Source organism: Pholis gunnellus (assembly GCF_910591455.1).
Source record: "Pholis gunnellus genome assembly, chromosome: 22".
NCBI lineage: Eukaryota > Metazoa > Chordata > Actinopteri > Perciformes > Pholidae > Pholis > Pholis gunnellus.
Window position 1 is genome coordinate 4,676,950 of NC_136549.1, and position 27,776 is coordinate 4,704,725.

At 44.4% G+C, this 27,776-nt stretch overlaps 3 protein-coding genes across 5 annotated transcripts; all 3 read right to left on the bottom strand.

The window, feature by feature from the left end:
* Positions 1-35: 35 nt before the first annotated feature.
* On the bottom strand, positions 36-7,470 carry LOC306713722 (uncharacterized protein). Its single transcript, XM_079183532.1, has 9 exons — positions 7,176-7,470; positions 6,334-6,536; positions 6,121-6,219; positions 5,840-5,935; positions 5,624-5,734; positions 4,525-4,648; positions 3,291-4,431; positions 3,044-3,096; positions 36-1,497 (listed from the first exon to the last, which is right to left on the bottom strand). The coding sequence occupies exons 1-9, from the start codon at positions 7,207-7,209 to the stop codon at positions 230-232; spliced, it is 3,129 nt and encodes a 1,042-aa protein (XP_079039658.1). The 5' UTR covers positions 7,210-7,470; the 3' UTR covers positions 36-229.
* A 1,351-nt stretch (positions 7,471-8,821) lies between these two features.
* On the bottom strand, positions 8,822-27,650 carry LOC306714064 (NXPE family member 3-like). 3 transcript variants are annotated; one of them, XM_079183991.1, is made up of 8 exons: positions 27,477-27,650; positions 16,996-17,166; positions 15,779-15,910; positions 14,537-14,980; positions 14,010-14,308; positions 12,724-12,794; positions 11,271-11,474; positions 8,822-11,188 (listed from the first exon to the last, which is right to left on the bottom strand). In XM_079183991.1, exons 3-8 carry the CDS (start codon positions 15,878-15,880, stop codon positions 10,635-10,637), a joined length of 1,674 nt encoding a protein of 557 aa, XP_079040117.1. In that variant the 5' UTR covers positions 15,881-15,910; positions 16,996-17,166; positions 27,477-27,650; the 3' UTR covers positions 8,822-10,634. The 3 variants fall into 3 exon arrangements, with proteins under 3 accessions (XP_079040117.1, XP_079040118.1, XP_079040119.1); XM_079183992.1 differs by lacking the exons at positions 16,996-17,166; positions 27,477-27,650 and adding an exon at positions 22,641-22,758; XM_079183993.1 differs by lacking the exons at positions 15,779-15,910; positions 16,996-17,166; positions 27,477-27,650 and adding an exon at positions 22,641-22,740.
* LOC306713830 (NXPE family member 3-like) lies at positions 25,391-27,727 on the bottom strand (the record flags this gene model as incomplete). The annotated part of the gene is made up of 2 exons (XM_079183671.1): positions 25,391-26,475; positions 27,697-27,727. The coding sequence occupies 2 exons, from the start codon at positions 27,725-27,727 to the stop codon at positions 25,922-25,924; spliced, it is 585 nt and encodes a 194-aa protein (XP_079039797.1). The 3' UTR covers positions 25,391-25,921.
* Between the last annotated feature and the right edge of the window lie 49 nt (positions 27,728-27,776).

The window sequence follows — 27,776 nt, forward strand, 5'->3', positions numbered from 1 at the left end:
TGACGGGAAAAAATTGCATCCCAATGCATCTGAAAAACACTGCTTTAATTTGCCACAACCTGGAAATCAAATTCATTCAGTGTAATGGAAAACATTCAACATGAACCTCTTAGAGCAAGTTTCTATACTAGAAACAGTTCACTCCAATTGCATAGGAGATTTTGTCCCACTCTAAACTAATCTATAATATTTCCAAAATATGAATCTCCAGCTCAATAGTTAGTCTCGATTATTTAATCTTCATAATGTGTGTCCGTTGATGCATTTTGAGATTATATGACTGCCTGAATCCCTTCCCGCATTCCACGCAGAGGTACGGTTTTTCCCCCGAATGCGTCCGCTGGTGTCTCTTCAGGCGGTTGGCACTTAGGAAGCTCTTGTCGCACTCTCCGCAGGAGTACGGCCGGACTCCCGTGTGGTAGCGCAGGTGGATGGTCAGGTAGCAGGACTGAGTGAACTTCTTGCCACAGTGGGGGCACTGGAAGGGCTTGTGGCCCGTGTGGAAACGCTCATGCTTCAGGAGCTCTGCGTGGGAGAAGAAGCCCTTCCCGCAGTCGGAGCAGAGGTACGGCCGCTCGCCCGAATGAGTCAGCTCGTGGCGGATCAGGGTGGCCTTGTAGACGAAGCTCTTGTCGCACTGCGAGCAGCTGAAGACGTCCTCCCGGGTGTGGCAGCGCTCATGCTTCTTCATGTTGCGCTCCCTCTTGAAGCTCTTGCCGCAGAATGAACACATGAAGGGCATCTCCTCGGAGTGGATCTTCATGTGGCTCAGCAAACCCCCCTTGTAGAGGAATCCCTTGCCGCACTGCGTGCACGTGTGCGGCCGCTCCTTCTGGTGGATGCGCTGGTGCGCAGTGAGGGCCGCCCGGTAGGCGAAGCTCTTCCCGCAGTTGCAGGTGTGCACTCTCTCTTCCTGGTGAGTCTGGAGGTGCCGGTTGAGGTAGCTGGCACAGCTGAAGCCCAGGTCACAGCGGGGGCATTTGTAAGGACGCCCCACCTTCTCCTCTTCCTCGCCGTGGGTCTTCAGGTGTCTCACCAGTGCGGACTTCCAGGCGAATGCCCGGCCGCACTCCGAACACAGGTACTCGCCGTTCTCCATGTGGGTGCTCTTGTGCTCCCTCTGAGCTGCCAGGGACTTGAAGAACTCCCCGCAGATCAGGCACTCGTACTTGCGCCCGGTTTTGTGCGTCTGCCTGTGCCTCTCCAGCGACTGTTTGAAGGAGAACCGCCGTCCGCACTGAGAGCACAGGAAGGGCTGCTCGCCCGTGTGGATGCGCTGGTGGGCTTTCAGTAAGGACTGGAACTTGAAGCTCTTCTCACAGTCTGGGCAGCTGAAGCGGCCCTCCTCATCTGCAAGGGGCCGAGAGGACGTCTCGTCATCCTCGGCCTCACCGGAGTGGACCGTGTCAATGTGCTGCTGGACCTGGGCTTCCTCCAAGTGGTGGAAGGAGCACTTAGGACAGAAGAAAGCAGCTGATGAGCCATCTGCAACAGAACCTTCAGGAAGAAACAAAAAACAAATCTGAGATGAGAGTGAGAAACTAACATTATTCTAAGAAATGGTAAAAACTTGCATGCATTTTGGACTTTTATGGTTGTTAGAGCAAATAAAGGATATTCCTTAACCCTCCAAATTACAGGTTGGAATTGAATAACTACACAATTTGCCCATAACTGTAATTAAATTGCAATTTTAAGTTGTAAGAACAAGCCGTTCTTTAGTTGGAAGAAGATGGAAAGTTCCCTTTGAAATACATTTTAAATAACTGCCAAGACTGACCTGTAATATATACATTATAAAATAATAAAGGTGCCTGTCAAGGTATTTAAGGATGTATAGGCCCAATTCCCGGTGGGTGTTGGCCTCCGCCAGGGCTGCCCTTTGTCACCGGTCCTGTTCGTGACTTTCATGGACAGGATTTCTAGGCGCAGCCGGGCGGTGGAGAACGTCAGGTTCGGGGGTCTCGGGATCACCTCTCTACTATATGCAGACGATGTGGTCCTGTTGGCCTCCTCGGATCGTGACCTCCAGCATTCATTGGGGCGGTTTTCAGCTGAGTGTGAAGCGGCGGGGATGAGAGTTAGCACCTCCAAATCCGAGGCCATGGTGCTCTGCCGGAAACCGGTGGATTGCTCCCTCCAGGTGGGGACGGAGTGCCTACCTCAAGTGAAGGAGTTTAAGTATCTCGGGGTCTTGTTCACGAGTGAGGGTAAGATGGAGCGGGAGATCGACAGGCGGATCGGTGCGGCTGCAGCAGTAAAGCAGGCGCTGCACCGGACCGTCTTGGTGAAGAGAGAGCTGAGCCGGAAGGCAAAGCTCTCAATTTACTGGTCGGTCTACGTTCCTACCCTCACCTATGGTCACGAACTCTGGGTCGTGACCGAAAGGACAAGGTCGCGGGTACAAGCGGCCGAAATGAGTTTCCTCCGTAGGGTGGCCGGGCTCAGCCTTAGAGATAGGGTAAGGAGCTCGGACATCAGGAGGGAACTTGGAGTCGAGCCGCTACTCCATCGCATTGAAAGGAGTCAGCTGAGGTGGTTCGGGCATCTGATTAGGATGCCTCCTGGACGCCTCCCACTGGAGGTTTTCCGGGCACGTCCAACTGGGAGGAGACCCCGGGGAAGACCCAGAACACGCTGGAGGGATTATATCTCCCAGCTGGCCTGGGAACGCCTCGGGATCCCCCAGTATGAGCTGGAAAATGTTGCGGGCGAGAGGGAAGTCTGGGTCAGCCTGCTTGGCTTGCTGCCACCGCGACCCGACCCCGGATAAGCGGAGGAAAATGGATGGATGGATGGATGGATGGAGGCCCAATTAGCCATTCAAAGTAAACTTCTGACTTAACTATGTTTGCATTTCCCTTTAAGTAATGGATAAATGACTGGCTAATTATTAGATCCTTTCTGGTCTGTGATTTAGATCAGATTTTTTAAGTTGCCTTTATTTTTATAATATATTGTAATGTCTAAGTTCCCTTATCCCTCTGATTCTGTAACTGTGGTGAGAAAAATCAAACAATTGGATTTCTAAAAGGGAACTCACTCTCCTCCCCGTCCTTTGCAGAGACCATGGGCGAGCCATAAGAATGCTCTGCACTGTTAAAGAGAAAGCAGAAATCAACATGAGGGGCTTGACCTGCCTGAAGTCCCACCACAGCCACGCAATATTCGACTCAACATAAAATATCACATTATATTTCTATGTCGTAACCCTGTAATAGAACCACGATGAAAGAAACTGAAATAAACAAAACCATTTGTGAGATGAGAAGGAGGACGGATGCTTTTACCAATGGAAGGGCAAAGGCTTCAGCTCTAGAGGGTTGGCCTTGGTGATCTCCTTCCTTCGTTTAGTGCCCATGCGCTTCTGTAAATTTATCACCTGGATCTTCATGGTCGGTTTGCGTTTTCGCCCACTCGTTCGAACCTTCACCGGGGAAACGACCTCTGTGTCACGTATGGGCACGGTGCATTCAGGCTCAGAGGTGGGACGCTCACAGCTCTGAACCTCCGCGTTCTCCGGATCTCGATCAACATCATCATGATCATCATCTGCCTGCAGCTGGCTGTCGGGTTCAGCAGGTGCAACGGGAGCTTCGCTGATATTTTCATCACCTATAACCGTCTGTTGCCCATCCTCACGGCTCGCTGTGGGCATGCTGGCGTTGTGATCGTCAGCGTGAGTTTTTAGGTGCCTTGCGAGCGCCAGCTCCCAGTTACATTTCTTGTCGCACCGATGACACGCGTAAACGCCGTCTTCCATGTGCGTGAGCTTGTGCTCCGTGCGGGCAGACAAGGAGTGGAAGGTCTCCCTGCAGACGACGCAGCTGTACTTGCGTCCGGTTCTGTGCGTGTGCCTGTGCCTGTCGAGGGACTGCCTGAATGAGAAGCAGCGACCACAGTCGTTGCACCGGTGGGGGCGCTCCCCGGTGTGGATGACCCTGTGGGCGATCAGCGAGGAGGCAAACTTGAATTTCTTCTCACAGTCCGGGCAGTCATGGGGTCCCGTGGAGACTTTGTCTTGGGAGGACGCCAAGTCGTCCGCGCTAACCTCTGGATGGATGTCTGCCGAACCGCTCGCGGCTTTATCCTGGGTTGCCTCTTCCCCTGCTTCGCCCACTTCTTCCTCCATGGCCGCCTCTTCAGGAAGCACTACCAGCGAATCGTCGGCGCAGACGTCCGTTCCTTCAAAGCAGTTTTCTCCCGTTGCCACCTCGATGCCGGTGCTTGCGTCCAACTCCACCTCTGCGTAGTCGGTCACCGCGACAATTTCAACCGCTATGTCATCCACGAATGATGCGGTGTGCGCGTCATCGCAGAGGCCTTGCTGTGTATCCGATTGGTCGGGTTGTTCCGTGGGTCTGGCCGCTCTGCTGGATGGAGCTGCGGAGAGGGAGGACAGGATGCTGTCGCCCATGCTGGAGGGTGTAACTGCACCAAAAAAAAAAACAGGACAAGGGTAACACAGATTGTAGAGCTGCGTCAGAGAAACACAAACGGCAGTGGAAATGGGAAGTAACTCACCGTGCTGCTCCAAATGCCCGAGGTGTTTGTGGTGCTGGAGCAAAATGTTCAGGTCCGTAGGCTCCGAGACTGAATCCACACAATCCTCCAACACAGAGCGTTCGGCTCCAAGCCAGGAAACAGTCTGTGGGAAACGCATGAAAACACACATAAACACCAATTCCAATCTAAACATTTTAACTTAAAAAAAACAGGACACAAAGACATGAGATTTGCTGATTAAAAACCTGTAAAACACATTACTGACCAACAATGATCGCTGACATTTTGCGTAGCACTGCCCCTCATTTAGTCTACACTCACAGTTCCAGACAGTTCCTAACAGAGCACATAGCCATTATTGCTGTATATGGTATGCAATCTTATCTACACTCTTGTCTAAAATTCATTTGACGCTACACATAACTGCAGACTGATATTCTAAAGATAAGACAATTACACATTCTGAACTACATTTGTCTCACCTTTATATAAACCACTGGAGGCTTTACATACATTCATTTGTTTATTTGATTCGCAGTAAGATAATGTCATGTGCTACTGTACTAGAGGCCATAATATTACTATTTATATATTATAACTTTAGTCTATATATAGTCTATCATAGCCAGACATATCTCCGTCAGTCAGTGCTAAAGAAAGGTCTGGCTCCACACATCATTCTGGTATAGGGGGAACCCATTTTGTTGAAATTGTCTTTCGGTCACATGCAGCACAATGTGCAACAGCCACTGTTTGAAATATGCTAAATATATAAATGTTGATTGACTGATATCATATCCCGGCCGTTATTGACATATTCTCTGGCAAATACCGTCATTGCGGTGGTGTGTACTCTTGTTTTAGTGTCCTATAATACTTCTTAGTGACATGACACTTTGAATTGTGTATGTTGTTGCTACTCAACCAGCACATGTCACATGACGACCGTAACGAGAACAGAGCACACCATCAGGGACTTTTGAAATTGCCGCTGTTGTCTACCTTTTCTGCAGAGAAGTTAAACAGTATAGACTTAGAATGGTAGTTTAAGTAATTCTTTGATGGGGAGATACTTTTAACTTTTCTTTAAAAATGATGACAAAATGACACCTCTCACCTGCTCGAGGTCAGGAACTGGCAACAGCTGAGCCAGTCGACAGAGGAACTCCGAAAACAGCATCTGCAAGTCGCTGTCATACTGAGGTCCATACTCAGCAGGGAAGACCTCCTTTGAAAGACACAAAGGGTCAATTTTACTGCATCGCACATACACGACCAAAATCAGGTATCAGCATTGGCTTTTTTTGTTTCACTGGAAGTGAAACCGCCTCACCAAGAAAAAATCGTGTCTCTCTTCGGGATCTTTGAGCAGAGTCTGGATCAACTCAAGAAAGTTAACCGCTACTTCCTCTTCTTGTGTTTCTTTAATCTGCAATAAGGGCATAAAGATGACACATATTACAAGTTCACTACCGGAAAACCTCCTGAGTTGTGTTAATACACTTGTTGCCAAGCCACTAACAATATGTTTACAATAAACACATAGTGATCCAAGAAGCAGAAATGTTACAAAAAAAGGTTAGAAGTAAACTAATCTAGATTGGGGACACTTACATCATTCAGGATGGGATGACGCAGTTTAATCTGGTTCAAGATGGACATGATGAAGTCCAGCTCCACAGGCTGTTCACTTCGGCACAACTCAAGAATATACTGATGAAAAGATATTGTTCACAATACAGTTAACACATCTTTTTCTGTCAATAACATTCCATCCAAAAAAAACAGACTAGCGATGAATGCCTCGTGTCCTCCACTGGTACCCACCCTGGCTCTCAATCCCAAATTAAGTTGCATCCCGTGCTTGTACATTAGCAGCTCTGGGACCATGTCCATCACCAAAGAGACAAACTCTGCCACTTTCCAGTAATTCAAGACATCGTGTTTCCTCAGAACCTGACACATGGAGGCTGCCATAAGCTGGAAAGGTGGGACCAGGAGGCGCAGCGACGCCAGCGGTAAGGGGTCACCTGAAAAATAGAAAAGCATCCAGACGGAAAGTGAATGCAGCTGACTGTTTATCCTAATTCAACTATCTGATATGTTATCTGTCTACAAAAGGCAAAATCACATTTGTCAAATTAATGATCAGACTGTACGATGATGGGGAGTCAGACTGGGGCTGTTATGTAGTTATTCCTAAGGTCATTCTGGGATCAATTAGGGCAACATAATTGGTTTTAATTATACAATAAAGTGATGTATTCACAACATAAAAACACCACGAATGTCAGGACAGTGAATAGCTATTTTTGCCCGTGTCGGTGCTTTTGTGTATTAGCTAACCCCTATAGGAACAGCGATGTGTTTTGAATGCAACTTCACTAGTGCATGTTCAATAACCACAATGTTGCTTAAACACGGTTAGCCATTTGCCAAGTTGAAACAGTACAGCACTCACTCATGTGACAATATGCATGCAAAATGACCTGCGATGCATGATAAAACACGTCAGGTTACGTTGCTATCCGAATGTAAGTTAATGGTTACTAAGCTAACCTGGCTAGAGTTAAAGCATTGATAAAAGTCAACGTTAGCTCAACTATCACCAACTGCAACTTTCCCCACTGATTTGCTTTTAATGGTTCTCGGTTTTCCTGTAAACAAACCTTTGGAAACGGCCGTGAAGACACTTGAGTCCATCTTCTCACACCGTTGTTAAAAATGTTAGTAACGCTAGCTGAGGTTAGCTGCTGTGATCCAGCTAGCTAGCTACCCAGCAACAGTTGGCTAGTATTGGTAGAAACTGAATGACAAAGATGGGACTGATATAACGTTAGTTATCCAGCTGAAGCTACAAAACGTCTCCTTTAAATAAGATATACATTTCGATTGAACGAAAAATATTCAAAACAATCAGTTTGGTTAGTTAACGCTACATGGGGAAGTCGATTTGTTGTCAAAGGCTTCTTCTTCTCCATTTTTATTTTACGGCAGCTGACATTTGTATTGTTGTTACCGCCACCTGCTGGAGATCCTTCACACTGCACCCACCTTCAACAGAACCAGGCGTTTTCTCGATTTCCAGTCGTTATGCTAAAATAACTAACCATCTCTTGGCTTCAGCTTCATATTAAACAATTTGTGAAAGTTGTATCATTTTTTTCATCTAACATTCAAGAAGGAAGCAAAATAGAGCATTTCCTAACTAATCATTTAAAAAACAGTCTACTTGCAAGATTCTCCCAAACGAGGAGAAGAAAACAATTGATTCACTCAAGGTTAAGAAACCACACCACTAATTGCAACCCTCCTGTTACTTTTGGGGTCAATTTGACCCCATTCAATGTTTAACGTCTCCAAAAACATGATTGACATCATTTTTTTTGCTTCATATTCAATGACTTTTCCTAATTTAATGGCGACAACTGGGTGAACATAAAATTAAAATGATAATATGTTTTCAATGTCCTGTACACATGCTGTACGCATCGGTGTTCTTTGGGGTCAATTTGACCCCAGGCTGTTTTAGCTGTATAAAACATATAAGAAATATCAACATTTTACACACATTTCTTTTGGTTGTTTTGGATGATATTGAGGTCACTATAACATGCAATTTTCTAATCTTCAAAAAGCTTTAGGGCCCTAACATAACATAACCATAACTGTAGTAGTGCGAGAACCACTGATAGTTCACACGACATGGGGGTGGAGCAAACACTTGCACAGCAGCCTTCTAAACCGTTTCTGTTGCTGCTCTGTGTGCTTTCTCTTTCTGCTCTCTCTCAGCTGAAAACGAATTGTAAGGAAAGGTTTTCTGTCAATGAGGTGTTGTCTCATCTCTTTGACCATGAAAGTGACAGAGAGGAGAATGTGTCTGAGACGGAGCATGATGTTGAGGCATCCTCCTCTGATGAGGATGAGACCCTCAGTGTTGACCGAAAAGGATATACTTGAGATGACAAATTTAGAGGGGAGGCGCGTGTATGGGGACAGTTGGAAAGACTTGGATGTGACCCACTTCCAGGCCTATATTGGGATGCTCATTTTGGCAGGAGTGTACAAATCAGAAGGTGAAGCAACAGCGAGCCTTTTGTACTTAGAAATAATATAAAGTCATTAAAACACCAAAAAGATATCTCTTTCCAATTTTAGGTCAGTCAGTGAGATTTTATGGTGATCTGCATATTTCTCCATAGTCGCTAACAGGTATTCTGGATGTATAAGGGGGGTGGGTGGTTATTTAAATTGCTATTTAGGTAGTCAACAAACAAACATAAAGTACCTGACACATAAACTTGGGTAACAATTTTAATTATAATAATTTTCTGGAGGTTTAAATTGCTGGGGTCAAATTGACCCCAAGGATAAAAGATGATAGTAAATTTGAAGGTAACAGGAGGGTTTTAAAGAAATTGTTGTTGCATAATTATTACAGCTGATTATAAATAGATAAATAAGAGAAAAAACTAAAACAAAATACATCAAAACAACCGTGCAACACGCCAACAGCGTTGTCCGTCACACGTGTCAACCATAATAATTTGCACAGATGAAGTAGCATCCTGTTTGAAGAGGACCGGTCTTCTTAAAAGATAATGAGCATCAACACTGAACAGAGTAAAAAAACCTGTGTGAGGTTGAAGAGGGCCAGCCAAGTTTCTTGTTCTGACAAATATTTGGTCCATTTTCTTCATCTCACTATGTATCTGAAGAGGACTTTAAAAGCCATGCGGCTAACTTATTGCATTGGGTGACCTCTCCATGTAAGTGCCAGACCCCAGGAGATCCTGCACTCGTAGTCTGAGGAGATCAAGCCTCCTACAAAGGTTCATGCACATCATGAAGACTTCAGGTGATGGCAGTATATCCATGGCATGACAGGGGAAAGTGTCGACAGTGCATCCTTGCATCCAAACTCATTAAATTCAAACTTAAACTGAAAGCCAGGATACCCGTTCACACAAATAATTGAAGCAACTTTCTAGACACCACTGTACTGAAACAAAGTAACGCGATCGACATATTGACTCATTTTAATTTATCTTCCTGTGTTGGTGTGTATTTAAGATGTGCACAGTGCTACTGTTACTATTATTTTGCATTTATTTAGAAGTTATCAACAAATTGACCCCCCCTAAAAAGTGCTTGTGTCCACCCGAGGACTGATTTCGACTTAATTAACATTACGTTAGATTCAGGTGGAAAATTTGGTCTCTCGTGATTGGTTAGCAAAAATCAAATCAGATGTCAGACTGCAGATGGAAACAGAGTGTGACGAGCTGAAAATTATGTTTATCAGGCAACGATCGTCTCCTGCAATTCTGCGAGACAATCCCAAGACACGGGTCATGAAGTTGTATGTGTTGGATAACAAGTATACATTCACATGTTGTATGCTTTAAGTATCTGTGTGTCTACACAAATAAAGCGCTTCTTAACTGCCACAGCCTGCACGGCCTGAAACAGGATGTTCCAGTACGCAGGGCCCCACCCTTGATCACTCTCTTTACAACTCTGTGTGAAATGAACTTTGCAGCGCACACTTCTACAGACTCTTTGTGACTGTGTAACTGTGCCTCTTGTTGCAAGAATAATTACTTTTAAATCAAACGGACAATCTTTTATTTCCTTATTTGCATTCTGTGTTTTTATGGAGAAAGATACTTTTCAAATAATAATTCTAAAGCTGGCGGTGTCACAATATTTGTATAGAGAGAATTTCACAATAATACAAAATTACACAATTTCGACTTAACATTACGTTGGATTCAGGCAGATACCTTGGTCTCTCGTGATTGGTTAGCAAAAATCAAATCAGATGTCAGACTGCAGATGGAAACAGAGTGTGACGAATCGAAAATTAGTTTTATCAGGAAACAATCGTCTCCTGTTATTCTGCGAGACAATCCCAAGACACGGGACATGAAGTTGTATGTGTTAAATGTGATCATTCAGCAGTTTTTAATACCCAAGTGGGCTTGGAGCCGCTTTCAATCAAGTCCCGTTTATTTTGTGTTCACTCAACATTGCCTGATGTTGAAAAGAAAAAAGTATTTAGTCTAGTTGGAGTATTGCTGAACAAAAAAATGCACCCCCACTCCTCTCCCTCAACAAACAAACATCTAGCTGCCTTTTTGAGGACACATGTAAGACAATAGATTGTTTACCATATTCTTAATAATGGGAGGTGGTGGGTGGAGGTTATGTGGCAGATGGTGGGCAAGGGTCATTTCCCAGGCATCTATCAGATGAACATTCAGTCCTTTGAAGATGGCTCTGAGCACCTTGTTACACTGCAGCGAGGACCAGTCGCTGTTGGTTAGTGACACAAAAGGGTTTAAACCTTTGGGGTTCCCTGTCCGGATGACGACCAGTGTGCCTGGAGCCCTGTCCAGCAGCCGCACCACCGCCCTGCGGATGCTCTGCAGCCTCCTGATGTAGCTCTCCATGGGGAAAGAGCCGAAGTGAGCCCAGATGCCAAAAACTACGACAGTGTTGGGGCCTCCGATTAAGCCATCTAGCTCATTAGCAATGTAACGAAGCTCGCTAGTTGAGACAACGACAATCCGGATTGGAGGGCCGTGGAAGCGGTACGTCAACAACACGTTGTTGGCATAGTCCAAGGACATGTAAGGTCCAGCTTTCTTCGGGCTGTGCAGGTCAAACTTCTTAAGACCTGAAAGTATGACAGGGGGAACACATTAAGCAGCAGTGGGAACACAATCATCTGATGCCAGAAATCCCTGTGGATCAGCTACCTGGTAGAGCTGCGTTGAGGAAATCAAACCACTGCCTGACGGTGGAGTCTCCATACATGTGGACCACCTTGCCTTTCAGACACTGACTGATGGCAGACGCATTGAATTCGCGGACTGTGGTGCCACCTAGTGCTCGCCACACACCCTGGTAGTAATAACCAGAGGGTCCAGACGTCACAGTGCTGCTCTTCACCTTTAGCTGACCTGAGAGGAAGTTAAAGAATAAGGGTGGGGTTATCCCATGAAAAAACAAAACCAAGCTATAAAGAGATTGTATAAACATCTGAAGTACATCTTACTCCTGAGAGACTATAAACACTGCTAACAAGAAGAACAACTCTCGTGAACTTTTAGCCTAGTGCTCCATGCTCCCAGCACTCTTTTGGGCTGAATACGGTAAATCTCTCTTCAGGAGAACGCCAGAAAAAAGTTAAAAAAGAAAATGTTCCTGACCATTACTCTCAGTGGACCTCATGCAACGACATTTTCATATTCTTATCTGAACTTTTGTTTCGTTCGGTGGATTCGTACGATGGAGCCACGTCAGATTCAGCAAACGCTCTTAACTTCAGATGACTGTAAATGACCAGCGTGGCATGATGAATGTCACCTGTGCACAAATGAGCGTACTACGTTCATTATCATTGTAAATTAGCACAAGTAACCCCAATAATATCATATAAGGCTGAGCATCCCGCCTCATTATGTCCTAAATAGAAGTCCTTCTTTCAGAGATCCATAAAGAAAATTCTCTAATTTTTAACAGTGTGGTGGAAAAAAACTATTCAATAGTACCGAGTGAGTCCTATGACACTGAAATTAAGAAACATTGAGAAACCAAGTTTGTCTTTAAAGTATTTATTCTCTGCGCAGAGAAGGTTCAATCGTCATACAGAATGCAATGCGGTCTGAAGGAGGAAGAACCCAGAGTGTTGGTTGTGTACGACTTATAAAGGCCTTGAGCACATGATGGGATAGGAGGAGTTCATCACGAGGACATCTGAACAACAGTGACCAATAACTGATTAACCATTGAATGGTTAATCAGTGATTGGTCCACTGACTGCATCCCCATTCAGCCCCTTATCTAAGTTGACAATATCATGTCCTTGATTAAACCCCCCCCCCCCCCCCACACACACACACACACAATACTACTCAACTTGAGTGGACCCTCACTCACCATGTCTGACATTGATTAACTTTGTTAATACAAAAAGGGCCAAAATACTGAGTAGTCAGACAATAACAACAGACAGATAAGTCATAGTGGAAATTAGCCAACACAAGAGTCAGCAGCAGAATTAAAGGACCTGCTAAAGTCAAGGGATGGGGAACAATAAAGAATGATGTTATTGCCGTGTCACCTGGGGTTCACACTGTCACTGAAATAAAGAAGAAATGGTTCCATATAAAAAACGTCACTCTCTCGAGTTAGTTTTAAATGCTTTACCTTCTTGTTGTGGCAACACGGTGAGACTAGCAGGTCCTGAAGCCTTAATGGAGACTTTCAAGTTAACACCCCTAAAGAAAAGCACACATAGTAATTCATTAATTAATTACACTACAACATTAACAACATAAATACAAGAGAGGCGAAACATTTGAAATAATTGAAAGAAATTAAAATTAGAAAAATATAGCCCTAAAAAGAGAAACAACTGCTTGAAAGTTCATTCAACATCACAAAAACTTAACCCCTAAAAATCAATTTTGTGAATTAAAGCAGCACTAATTTATATCATTTTCATATAAGCAATGGGTCCAATAACTGTAATGTGCAAGGTGCCACTCACAGTGATGAACCCAGAGATGATGATTACCTTCTACAGAACATTTTAGTATCATTCAGTTCATATTTTTGGTTTTACGGCCGGCAAACTAAACTGTTTTGGTTGAGTCTCACTGTTCTCATCAACATATTTTATTGATGCAGCAGGCAGCTGCTTCATGCCGGAAAGCTGATTAACCAATTGACCCGTTGGTTAGTTCTGCCAATCCAACGCAGACTGGTCAATTAAAGTGTAGATTTGGCCAACTCTGACTAGAAAGATTAGATATTATGTATTCAGTGAGTGCAGTTAGTGACGGTGTGGGCTCCATGGTAGCTCTGACATTTTGACGGAGTATCAGCGGGGGTCGGGGCTAAGTGAAGGGTCAATTGTGCACTACCAACCAGTAAACAGCAGGCAGGCAATGTTAGCAACTAGCAGGTTGAACAAAGCGCCACATTTAGATTAAGGCAGATATTTCCCTCTGACGTCGGTGAAGACCAAAATACAGCTAAAATGAGAATAAATATTAGACACAACTCCAAATGAATGCTAATGTGTCTCCATGTCAACTGGTATAAAATAGGCCAGTGTTTGCTCACATTTTAGCCATATCTACTTTACAAGGTGATCTTATGTCAATAGCTTGTTGTGCTGCCCCCAAGTGACAAAAAATAATAAGTGTCCATCTTAAAGTTTAGAAAAGACTACATCCAAAATAAAATGACTTTACAATAATTCAATTTAAAATCAAACACAGCAAATACTATCTAATGTTCCAAATGGAAGTCAACAAGTATGATTCAGACTGGTTTGTTTGATTTGCATTACCTTTAAAACATCTTTATATTCAATCTTAACTGCATGTATACAAACGTCTGAAACATTCCACCAAGGGGATACAAAGATAACACTGGATCTGCATATTTAGAAGTCACACAAAATACCAGTCTCTCTGTTCCCTCACCTTTGAAAGAGCTTCTCCTCATTAGCATTGAGGATTTTTGTTTTGGATCCTCCCATGTAGTGGTTGATCCTGGCATCACAGCTCAGCTTCTTTGGCTTGTAGCAGAACCACGGCTCACCTGTACGGAGGTCAGTGTAGTTGCACAGCGGCTGCTTGGTTGGCCTTAGGCAGACATCACAGAGGGTGGTTTCAGAGAGTGAGCCTGAACGGAAGAGGCTCTTGAAGTAAATCCTGTCGGGCTGTTCTCTGTTCAGCCTGTTCAGCACTGAGATGGCCTCACCAGGGTGAACCAGAGTCACCTGATTGGACAGAGAACAAGAGTTTTCACCAAGTCCAATCATGTTCAGTCATATCAGTAATACTACTTGAAGTGCCACACTTATAAAGGTTCACGTCTTCAAATCGTGAACCAGATTAATCTCAGACAATAATCTCTGGAGAATTGTCTATTCACTTAAACCCTCCTCTGAACTAACTAAAGGCTTCACAGACAATTGGTAAAAAAAATGTTTTAAAGATCTCAGTACCTCAACCTGTGCGTCTCCTTCCCAGAGTAAAGAGAATACAGCAGAGTAGCTCCCATTCAGATGATCCACCACTTGCCCAGCCACACCTGCTTCAAGCTTCCGGTTGTGCAGCCGGGCGAGTAGGAAGTCCCCCCCATGCTTCTTGGGACGACCCTGGAAGTCAGAGGTTTGTACCATGACCTCCAGCTGATCCCCTACATGCCACTGTCCCCCTTTCCTCCCTGGGAGAATGGTGAAGTTGCTGTGAGCTGGATCACTGGTCTGCTCCAGGGAAATAGGAGCTGGCAAAAGTGGAGTTTCAGGCCAAGCAGTTGATTCGAGTATGAGACTTTCCTCCAGAGCGTCCTCAGGGGACAGTGACTGGAAGGTGCAGAAGCTGCGATTCATGTTAGTGTGAGTGGAGACTCTCGGCATGATGAAGGTGGATTTTACTTTAGGCAGAAGCTGGCAGAGGGTTAAGAGAGACAGATGGTGTCAAAGATGCAACAAATAATTAACTAAATGCAGCAAAAGTGCAAAGGGGGAAGATGTATGCCTCCCCAAAACTCAGAATGACTTTGGAGAGTTGGTAAGTGATTTAAATGTATGTTTTCCACCCTTCTCAACTTCCGCCATGGCCCTTACTCTGTTGTCAACATTGACCCATGGAATTCAAATGTTCAAGGTTTTCAAGGTCTTTTTAAATGAAATTCATATTTTGGGATATGTTGTGTCTTTGGCCAAGAAGCACTACAGAGGATGTTTCATGCCCAATGGTTTAACAAGACAGTGGAAGACTTTCATAGCTGAAAGACGCATTTTTTTAATGCATATACAATGGATTGAACCACACTAACGGTAGAAAAGGGACTATTAGTCGTTTCACAAACTCCACTGATGAGAGAATTCAAGCCATTAAACCTCAAAGTCCTCCCTTTAGTGCCCAGCTGTTTTGGGGCATCTCATGGCTTTTTATAAACTATATATTTGCGACCCATTTCTTAAGATTTAGGTCTTCAGTAAGAACGAATGGGAAGCCAGTAGGTTATCTAAAGTATAGAATACTGTCAGCTTTATCCTTTAACTGGAAGAGATGCAGGATTGAGAGTGATAACACCATTTAACTGCATTATCTTGCAACATAGACCATTACTGTAGCCAGGCTCCATTGGATTTGAAATTATCCAGAAACAGACAAATATCAAACATTTCAAACAGGGTCCACCCTTCAAACTGATCCCACTAAAACTTAAAAGTTCTCACCTCCAGAATGTCCATGTGTCGTAGCACAAATATTAAGACAAAGACAGCCAGAAAGAGGAGGAGGGTGCCGAACGCCCTTCTTAAACAAGCGATGGCCTTCATGATTGGTGATCAGTCCTCATCTGTGGTATACTGTAATGGTAAATGTCTACTTAGTATATATTTCTACTTAGTATATTGTGTAAATGCCTAAGCACTTGTACTTATGCTCTGAACTCAGTACACCTTCATCCTTTGTGTTAACATACATGCTCAAATGTATCTTGCTGTTGGGTAGGGGTGCAACCAAGGGCGTAGGTTTGGTCTCAGCATTGGTAGGGACACTGCCAGCCCCCCCCCCCCCCCGCCATATCAAAATAATTAATTGATATTATTTTGAACAGGCAAACTTTATTAAAATATATTAACATTTGTGTAACTTGGAACTGATTTAAACATAACGGTAATAAAACCTTAGTTTAAATACAAAACAGTATTCTGCACCAAATAAATAATAATAATAAATAAATGAATAAAAACGTTCTGCTAAAATACCAATATACAGTAACAGTATATTCTATATCCAAATTATATATAAAAAACTTTTCTCAGTTGTGCAGCCAAAAAATACAACACAAATTAAAAAATTTAAAATAAATCTATTCTGCACCACTTAGGCTATAAATAAAGTGCTTTCCTCCTTTATGTAATTATTAGTAGTGCTGGGCAACAATTACCATTTGTAATCGCGATTAATTGCATTGTTATGGCAAAGTTCATTAATGAATTCAAAAGTAGTGTATTGCGCACTCTTGTTTTAAAAGTACTGCTATGAACAAAAGTGTCACGATTAGGCTTTGCCTCTGTGTTCTGTGTGTAGCTCCACACCCTCCTCACTCTACCTATCAGTCACTCCCTCAGCCTAGTTCCCTTCACCTGCCTCTGATCATCCCAGTGAGCACTAACCCGGATTTCAACGTTGATATTTGGTTTAAATCGCGTTGAAATCGGGTCTGAACGTCTTAAATTGTAGTATTGCAAATCCCGTTGAAATCTGGTCTAAGCGTGAACGTTCAATCACCGTCTATGAATAGTCGGCGAAAAAACTTTCACTTTTGAACCAATTCTGAACGTCTTTTCAACGGTGGGCGTAGACGTCTTTAAACGTCTTTTAAACGTAAAAATGCTCACTGGGTATTAATCAAGCACTTCCCCCTCATCAGCACAACTCCCCTCACCTGTTCAAACCTCTACATAAACTCCTGCCCCGCAGTCACTCCCTGCCAGATCATTGCTTCATGTCTCCCGCCCGTTTTGCTCGTCCTGGTCCCGGTTTCCCTGTCTGCCTGCCCTGTTTCGGTTCTGCTGGATTTGTCCTCTTGTCTCGTCCGTGGATCCCCTGCTGTGTCCTGTATTGATTTTGTGTAATTAAATATCTGTTGCAAGCTACTCTGCCTGGTCTGCGTCTGAGTCCTCCACCATATGGGGTCAGATCAGTCTCAATAATTGCAAATGCACACAGAAAGACTCGCAAATGCAAACAGAAAGATTCACAAATGCGCACAGAACAATTCGCAAATATATTCGATTTACAAATGCACACAGAAGGATTTACAAATATATTCGATTTACAAATGCACGCAGAACAATTCACAAATACATTCCAATGCACAAATAAATAAATTACGATTTATATAAATGTAAAAAAGAAATCACAAATATATTTCTGCATTTGTAAGTATTTGTTTGTGGATTTGTATGTATTTGTTTGTGGATTTGTATGTATTTATTTGTGGATCGCACTGCATTTATTTGCAAATCGCTTCACATTCATTTACGGATTTTTGAGACTGTCCTGCCGTCGCTGGATTCACAAATGCGTTTTTTTCAACATAGACCTCTCTGTAGCCAATCAGATGTCAGCCTCATTTTCAACCAATCACATGAGCGCAGCTCCCCCCTCCCCTCCCCACGAGACTGTCAGCTGTGTTGAATCAGGAAATACATATTGTAGCCGTCTGTGTTCACCCAGAGCTCTACCATACCTCATATCAGTAGAGACCGGACCAAACTATGTGTATAAATGTCGATAGATAAAACTAAATTGTGATCAGGAGTACTGAGTGTGAGTATGAATAACTTAGTCTAAATTGTTACGAATTGATAAATGACTTGAATTGAAATAAGTTTGAATAATTAACGGAGTATTGTATTTCAATAAATAAATTGCCATAGTATGTACACATGAGTGAATGGGTCTAACAGAATTGACGAATTGTTGCAAACGAAGTTTTAAAGGGTTGTTATGATCGCCGAATCATATTTAAATAGGTTTTAGAGGGTTGTTATGATCGCCGAATCATATTTAAATACGTGAAGTGAGAGATTGTTATTGTTGCAAGCAGTTGGGATAGGGTTGTTATGATCGCCGAATCATATTTAAATACGTGAAGTGAGAGATTGTTATTGTTGCAAGCAGTTGGGATAGGGTTGTTATGATCGCCGAATCATATTTAAATACGTGAAGTGAGAGATTGTTCACGACCTGTTGAGTCGTTCAAGAAATAATTTAGGAGTAACTCTTTCACAACAATTCCTCAAGGGACCAAATTGATTGATTGACAATAACGTAAAAACGATCCATAGGTTGTTATTGTGGAATTTATAATTTAGGCAGTGTTTGTTGTAGAATAGAAAGATAAATTTACAATAACGTAAAAACGATCCGCATAGGTTGTAATTGTAGAATTTATAATTTAGGAATAAATAATTTAGGAGTAACTCTTTCACAACAATTCCTCAAGGGACCAAATTGATTGATTGACAATAACGTAAAAACGATCCATAGGTTGTAATTGTGGAATTTATAATTTAGGCAGTGTTTGTTGTAGAATAGAAAGATAAATTTACAATAACGTAAAAACGATCCGCATAGGTTGTAATTGTAGAATTTATAATTTAGGAATAAATAATTTAGGAGTAACTCTTTCACAACAATTCCTCAAGGGACCAAATTGATTGATTGACAATAACGTAAAAACGATCCATAGGTTGTTATTGTGGAATTTATAATTTAGGCAGTGTTTGTTGTAGAATAGAAAGATAAATTTACAATAACGTAAAAACGATCCGCATAGGTTGTAATTGTAGAATTTATAATTTAGGAATAAATAATTTAGGAGTAACTCTTTCACAACAATTCCTCAAGGGACCAAATTGATTGATTGACAATAACGTAAAAACGATCCATAGGTTGTTATTGTGGAATTTATAATTTAGGCAGTGTTTGTTGTAGAATAGAAAGATAAATTTACAATAACGTAAAAACGATCCGCATAGGTTGTAATTGTAGAATTTATAATTTAAAAAGGTACGCAAGACAGACTTGGGAAAAAGACTTTGCCAAATTTGAGCTCCACCTCTTAGACATCGAACAAGCATCAGACACAAGCCTTGCACCCATCACTCCACATGTCATAACCACAAGAATAATAAAATTAGAAAATAGGTCAAAGTTTAGCTGATATACGACATTTATCGCAGTGCTAGAAATTTTGATTTTGTTCGCAGTAGGAATAGTGTGTACTAAAGCAAGTTGTTGGAAGAAAAATGAAAGATAAAGCGAGTTGTACAGAAGAGCTGAGGGACAGAGTAAAGGATCAAGAAAAGAGACATAAGAAGGGAGATGGGGAAGTAGTCAGAAGATTGTTAGAAAGATGGGGAGGAAAAGGCTGGATACACCGTGAACGTGCATCAACAAATGAGGAACTGAAACAGATAGTCCGCGATGTACGCCGGAAGCAACAGGAAGCTATAGAGGCTGAAGAAGAGGAAGCCAACACTGTGAAGGGCCCCTTCAAGAAACGTCCTGCGAAGGCAGCGAAAGAAGAAAGAGAGGAAGAAACGAGACTGGCTGACATCATTCTCACTGTTATGCGCTATGACACCGGAAAGCAGAAACAGGAAACAGAAAAAACAACAGGCATATACCCTGCACTGCCACAAGATGGAGACACAGTACCAACAGCACCACCACTATACTCCCCATTCAACCCGTTCACAGCACCTCCTGCACCTGCACCAGCAACGATGGCTCCTATAAGAGAAGTGAAAGGAGGATATCTGGACATCGACTACAGTGCACCGGAACAACAGGTGATACGGCATGCACAGCAACTGCACCAACTAAAACAGAGAATCACCGCATTGGAAGAGGAGGGTTTGGCCCACAGCCACACCCACCAACACCTGGACCCGCCCAACAGTCATGGCCTGCTCCTAGCAACCAGGCTTATGCCCAAGACTGGTATGGGGACCAACAGGACCCATCCCAGTACTGACACTCCCCTCCATCGCAAACAGGAACTGCACATTTTGACATCACCAGTGAGCCCCTGCTAACCTTCACTATCAACAGTGTCGCACACGTCATGTTAGCAGACTCAGGTGCAACGTATTCCTGTATAACCACAAGTCAGATGCAATCAGGCAAGACCCTAGCGGTGGTGGGAGTCACGGGTCGCCCTGTCCTACAGAACATGTCTGTTCCACTCGAAGTGTCCTACCAAAACCAGAAGCTACAACATTCTTTCCTGCTTGCCCCCACCTGCCCTGTTAACCTCCTAGGCCGTGACCTGATGTGCAGGTTCGGCCTCACAATTTATATGGACAATGATGGAGTCCATGTGTCAACACGGACTCCCACACCCACTGCTGCTAATCCTGTCCGACTGCTGTCACTGCGACCAGCGCCCCTGATGCAAGATGAGGAGGTCTATTGGCTAAGACTCATACAGTCGGGCCCTCAGACACCAGCCATACAGTATGCTTTCAACATACTCAAGCCACGCATCTTTGCCATTCATCCCTACAAGATGCCACTGGACCATGTCCACTGCACCATGAATGTCGCCCCAGACCCTGATGACCCATACACGGACGATTGGGACGTGAACATGTCACACCTCCGCCCCTCAATAATCTGTAAAGGCATCTATTGTGGAAAAGAGGGGGTAGCAGCGAAGGTGCTGCTCGACCCCTGGCTTGCTCGTTGGTATAATCTGGCACCCAACTCCGTCCCACATGTCACTCTGGCGGTCGGATTTGGTCAAGAGGCTAGAGGACTGGGACCGATGGTCAAGAGAGCAGCCTCCCTCACATGGGAGCCAACGTCCCAGCCTGATCTACTCAAAGCAAAGGAAGAAGACATGTGGTGCTTCACTGCACCTCACACAACAGAGACTACACTACCTGAACATCTTCCCTTGCCCAGGCACCACGGCCTGCCATGCACTGACCATCCTGGTGCTGCAGCCTGCCTCAGCACTGTCAATCCGGCCATCTGGACCTCATCTGCCTATGATGTTGGCCAGCTGGACACCAGTCCTATCTCTGTCAGCCTCCATGACCCAACAGCTCCTCCCCTGTACAGGCGACAATACCACCTGACTGAGGCACAGCTGGAAGGAATTGCTCCCACAGTAGCTGGTCTACTAGAAGCAGGGGTCATTTACAAGTGTAAATCGAACTGGAACACCCCCATACTACCAGTACCGAAAGCTGGAGGTAAAGGCTGGCGAATGGTCCAAGACTTTCGCCCACTGAACGACATCACAGTGCCGGATGTACATCCGGTACCTGACCCCCACCTGGCACTCACGAGCCTTAGTCCGGCCATGACTTACTTCACTGTCCTTGACCTTGCAAATGCGTTCTTCAGTATCCCACTAAACGTAGCATCACAGCCACTGTTTGCCTTCACCTTCAATGGTCAACAGTACACCTACAGCAGGCTACCACAGGGATACAGGGACTCTCCAGGCATCTTCAACAGAGCCCTGAAAACTCATCTCCTGGAAATGACATGGCCACCTGGCGTCGTTCTCATCCAATATGTTGATGATTTGCTTCTCGCCGCCGAAACGGCTGCCCTCTGTTTGACTGCCACCGAGCGGCTCCTGGCCCTGCTACACCTGAAAGGTTACAAAATTAAGAAGGAGAAAGTACAGGCGTGCAGAAGAGAAGTTGTTTTCCTAGGCAGACTAGTCTCTGCCTCCGGTCTTGGGGTCTCACCGGCACACAGGGAATCCATCCTACACCATGCCAAACCCCTCACAGTCTCTGACATGCTGTCATTTCTGGGCCTGACTGGGTACAGCCGTTCTCACATCCCAGACTACTCCAACAGAACTCAACCTCTACGCGCAATCATAAGTGAGGTAGGCGCTCGCAACCTCACTGCCGCGTTGCCACGGACAACAGAGGCTGAACAGGCGTTCACAGACATGAAGCAAGTACTCTCCCAAGCAGCAGCACTAATGTCTCCTGACTACACGCTGCCGTTCCACCTGGATGTTTCTGAACAACACTCGCTTCTCAACGCAGTGTTGTATCAGAAAAAAGGGGGAGAGAGGAATGTGCTGCTATACCACTCATCAAAACTTGATTCTGTTGAAACAGGCCAAACAACATGCGCCAGGTACATTGCAGCAGTGGCAAAAGCCATACAAAAGACAGCACATGTTGTAATGTGCCACCCGCTCGAGATTCATACAGAACACGGTGTCGCAGCATTCCTGACGAGCAAAGAATTCACCTTCAGCATGGCCAGAAAAACAAAAATGCAACGTGTCTGCACCCAACCACACATCACCTTTGTCTTAACAGACAGAAATATGGCAGGAAATTTTGGCAAAGGAACACCACATTCATGTGAAGAACTGGCAGTCAAAGAAAGCAAGCTCCGACCAGATCTGGAAAACATGCCCAACATGACAGCAGAAATGTGGCTCTACACCGATGGATGTTGCTACAAGGGAGATGATGGAAAAAATCAAGCGTCATTCGCAGTAGTACAGCAGTTCCCAGACGGGACACATCTCACCTTGACGTCAGCAGTAATCCCCCAGCCAGCATCAGCACAAATGGCTGAGGTAAAAGGACTGACAGAAGCACTCAAGCTATCAGCGGGAAAAAGGGTGAACATATTCACTGACTCTGCCTATGCGCACGGAGCACTACACATAGACGCACCTATGTGGCAGAGAAGAGGTTTCACAACGTCAAACAACACGCCCATCAAACATCAGGCAGCAAGAACTCTATTTATCCAAGAACTCGTTGAAGCAGTGCAGCTACCACAGGCAGTAGCAGTAATGAAATGCAAAGGACATGAAAAAACAGCAACCAGAATAAGTGCAGGTAATGACGCTGCAGATCGAGCAGCAAAACAAGCAGGAGGCTACGCACCAAGACAAATGGTGCTCCAAATGGAACCACAATCTGAAACTCTCGACACCAAACACCTGAAAGAACTACAAAACGCAGCAGGACCATATGAATGGTCAGTCTGGACAAGAAAGGGGGCGACGAAAGATAAAGAAGGCATCTGGCGATCCCACGACGGAAGAGTGGTGGCAACAGCCAAACTATGCCAAACATTGCTCCCAGAAGCACATGGAATGACACACGAAGGACAGAAACAGACATTGATCAATATATCGACGCTTTGGTGGCATCCACACCTGGACAGCATGGTAAGACTATACTGTGAAGAATGCACCATCTGCGGAAGCCACAACTCCCGAAAGCCATATAAAACTCCAATGGGATCCTACCCTGTTCCCTCAGCCTGTTTCCAAGACATTAGCATAGACTATACAGACATGGGAGCAGATAATGTAGTACAGGGAAAGAGATACTTATTGGTAATGGTAGACAGATTCTCGAAGTGGGTGGAAGCAATTCCCACCAGACAGGAAGATGGAAAGTCAGTGATAAAATGGTTAAGAACAGAACTCATACCTAGGTATGGAGTCCCTAGACACATCAGATCCGACAACGGAACACATTTCAACAATAAAATGTTGCAAGAGGTGGAGGCCAGCTTAGGTATAACTCACAAGTTCGGGTCAGTTTATCATCCACAGTCCCGGGGGCTGGTGGAAAGAGCAAATCAGACGATAAAGGCTAAGATAGCCAAGGTATGCGCCGGAACAAAGATGATATGGGTAGAAGCCCTCCCTCTGGTACTCATGGCAATGAGGACCACTAAGGGGGTGGGACGCATCTATCCCCGCACGAACTCTTGACCGGTAGGAAAATAACAGGACCACCCAGGGATGGAGGTCATATGCCATCCCTGGATGTCACTCAGATAGAGAAGTCTGAGTATATGCGTGAATTAACATTGTTGGTCTCAGCCCTCTCTACGCAGGTGGCGAAAGCACACGAGCAGCAACCAGCGGAGGAGAAGGAGCAGACCCTAAAAGTAGGGGACTGGGTCAGGGTCAAGGTTCACAAACGCAAGTGGACTGACCCCAGGTGGACTGGACCGTACGAAGTGAGGGAGGTTACCTCACACTCGGTCCAGGTCAGAGGCAAATCAGGTGCGCCCTGGCACCACCTGACACACTGTGCCCCAGCATCTCCGCCGACACGCTCACTGAAAGAAGTGAGAACTGATTTGAAAGATTCTAATTCTAAGATTCTAATTTAACGATTCTGAAATTCAAAATTCAAAACGATTCTGAAATTTAAAAAATTCACACCTAGCAGGTGTGAAAAGGGGGATTTGTCATGGAAATAAATATATGCAGCCAAGCACACAATCACACACAAATATAAGCATATAAACAGGCATTTATTCTATAATGTGGGAAACACTGAGTAGAAGGTTTGAAATTACATCAGGGCAAATAAGAGCCTCTAAGTTTGAAAGATAGTTTATTAAGTGGCACATAAAGGAGGAAATGACTGACACACACACACACACACACACACAACATACACTGGCTGTCAGCATACAGCCCTTGTGATCAACGTGTGATCAGGGCAAAGGCCAACACACATCACACTAGAAACAGGAACACATTGTCTAGTAATCACAGCAGAACAGTGCCCTTGCCCTGATTGCATCTACGCACTCGACAACATGCACACACACTGACAGATGACAACAATCAATGGACGTGAGCCGGTGTGGGCGGGACAATGCTCAGTGCTCCAACCAGGCCGCTGCTCTAAACCCAGCTCCGCCTGCATCTATGATTTTGACCTATGAGGCTCCACTAAGGAGAACCTTAAATACATCAGCGCACTCTGTTACAAGCGCCTTTTTACGAATGTCTCAACTCTATGTTGGGTGTTGGTTGTTAGGTCCGTGCACGTATAACTGCCGGAATATAATACTCCGTTTAAGCTTGAAATAAAGCATTTGATTAACTAAACTACAAATTGACTTTCTCCGTTGTCTCTACGAAGTTTTTTTTTCACAACAGTTATCAAATCAGATGTCAGACTGCAGATGGAAACAGTGTGACGAGCTGAAAATTATGTTTATCAGGCAACGATCGTCTCCTGCAATTCTGCGAGACAATCCCAAGACACGGGTCATGAAGTTGTATGTGTTGGATAACAAGTATACATTCACATGTTGTATGCTTTAAGTATCTGTGTGTCTACACAAATAAAGCGCTTCTTAACTGCCACAGCCTGCACGGCCTGAAACAGGATGTTCCAGTACGCAGGGCCCCACCCTTGATCACTCTCTTTACAACTCTGTGTGAAATGAACTTTGCAGCGCACACTTCTACAGACTCTTTGTGACTGTGTAACTGTGCCTCTTGTTGCAAGAATAATTACTTTTAAATCAAACGCACAATCTTTTATTTCCTTATTTGCATTCTGTGTTTTTATGGAGAAAGATACTTTTCAAATAATAATTCTAAAGCTGGCGGTGTCACAATATTTGTATGGAGAGAATTTCACAATAATACAAAATTACACAATTTCGACTTAACATTACGTTGGATTCAGGCAGATACCTTGGTCTCTCGTGATTGGTTAGCAAAAATCAAATCAGATATCAGACTGCAGATGGAAACAGTGTGACGAATCGAAAATTAGTTTTATCAGGAAACAATCGTCTCCTGTTATTCTGCGAGACAATCCCAAGACACGGGACATGAAGTTGTATGTGTTAAATGTGATCATTCAGCAGTTTTTAATACCCAAGTGGGCTTGGAGCCGCTTTCAATCAAGTCCCGTTTATTTTGTGTTCACTCAACATTGCCTGATGTTGAAAAGAAAAAAGTATTTAGTCTAGTTGGAGTATTGCTGAACAAAAAAATGCACCCCCACTCCTCTCCCTCAACAAACAAACATCTAGCTGCCTTTTTGAGGACACATGTAAGACAATAGATTGTTTACCATATTCTTAATAATGGGAGGTGGTGGGTGGAGGTTATGTGGCAGATGGTGGGCAAGGGTCATTTCCCAGGCATCTATCAGATGAACATTCAGTCCTTTGAAGATGGCTCTGAGCACCTTGTTACACTGCAGCGAGGACCAGTCGCTGTTGGTTAGCGACACAAAAGGGTTTAAATCTTTGGGGTTCCCTGTCCGGATGACGACCAGTGTGCCTGGAGCCCTGTCCAGCAGCCGCACCACCGCCCTGCGGATGCTCTGCAGCCTCCTGATGTAGATCTCAATGGGGAAAGAGCCGAAGTGAGCCCAGATGCCAAAAACTACGACAGTGTTGGGGCCTCCGATTAAGCCATCTAGCTCATTAGCAATGTAACGAAGCTCGCTAGTTGAGACAACGACAATCCGGATTGGAGGGCCGTGGAAGCGGTACGTCAACAACACGTTGTTGGCATAGTCCAAGGACATGTAAGGTCCAGCTTTCTTCGGGCTGTGCAGGTCAAACTTCTTAAGACCTGAAAGTATGACAGGGGGAACACGTTAAGCAGCAGTGGGAACACAATCATCTGTTGCCAGAAATCCCTGTGGATCAGCTACAAAAAGGAACTCCGAAATAACATTTATACACATAGTTTGGTCCGGTCTCTACTGATATGAGGTATCGTAGAGCTCTGGGTGAACACAGACGGCTACAATATGTATTTCCTGATTCAACACAGCTGACAGTCTCGTGGGGAGGGGAGGGGGGAGCTGCGCTCATGTGATTGGTTGAAAATGAGGCTGACATCTGATTGGCTACAGAGAGGTCTATGTTGAAAAAAACGCATTTGTGAATCCAGCGACTGCAGGACAGTCTCAAAAATCCGTAAATGAATGTAAAGCGATTTGCAAATAAATGCAGTGCGATCCACAAATAAATACATACAAATCCACAAACAAATACATACAAATCCACAAACAAATACTTACAAATGCAGAAATATATTTGTGATTTCTTTTTTACATTTATATAAATCATACAAATAAGAAACATTTTGAAATTCATGAAAAAAACATTTACTTACTAAGGCAAAAAAAATAAGAACGCTGTCAGCCCAATCCCAATCTCCACACTCACTGACCGGCGGACTTTGAGGTGCGCTCTCGCAAACTTACAGACTTTGAGGCGCGCTCTCGCAAAATTCGTGAGGGTTTATGGCTGTCACACTGTCAAATCATCGAGTGTTTGAGGGCTCTCTCGCAGACATTTTAATCCCTTTATGAACCCTTTCCGTAAATCAGCATTTCTGTAGACTAAAGTGTACGTCCCAAGTCTCTTAATTTTATCCCCGTTGCATCCCTGTTTCCCTCACTTGCATCCAAGGAACTCACTACAGCCGAATTCACCTACTATTTCTCCCTATACCGCGATATCATCTGCTCCGCCTTCCCCGACCACAGGCCCGAGTTGGACTACTACTTGTCACTGATACTCGACCTAGCCTTCCGATTCGGCGGCAATGGTTTCTACACCTACCACATCCTGTTTGTGTCCGAAGCCGCCGGTCACGTGCAGCAGTTTAACCAGGGAGCGTACTGGGGAACACTCAACCCAGAATTATACTGTATAGTTTTTGCAGCTCACTCCTCTTAATTGCGAGCTCTGCGGCGCACCCTTCCATCCGGCCACCACATGCACCCTCACAGCACCTCTGATTTTCACCTCAGCTTCTCATAAATGAAGCCCCCCCATTTACCCCAGCCTGCCTCCCGCAGTCCCTCCACCATCCATCACCCATAAACCAGACACCAACCAGCCAACCAACTCCAGCCCTGC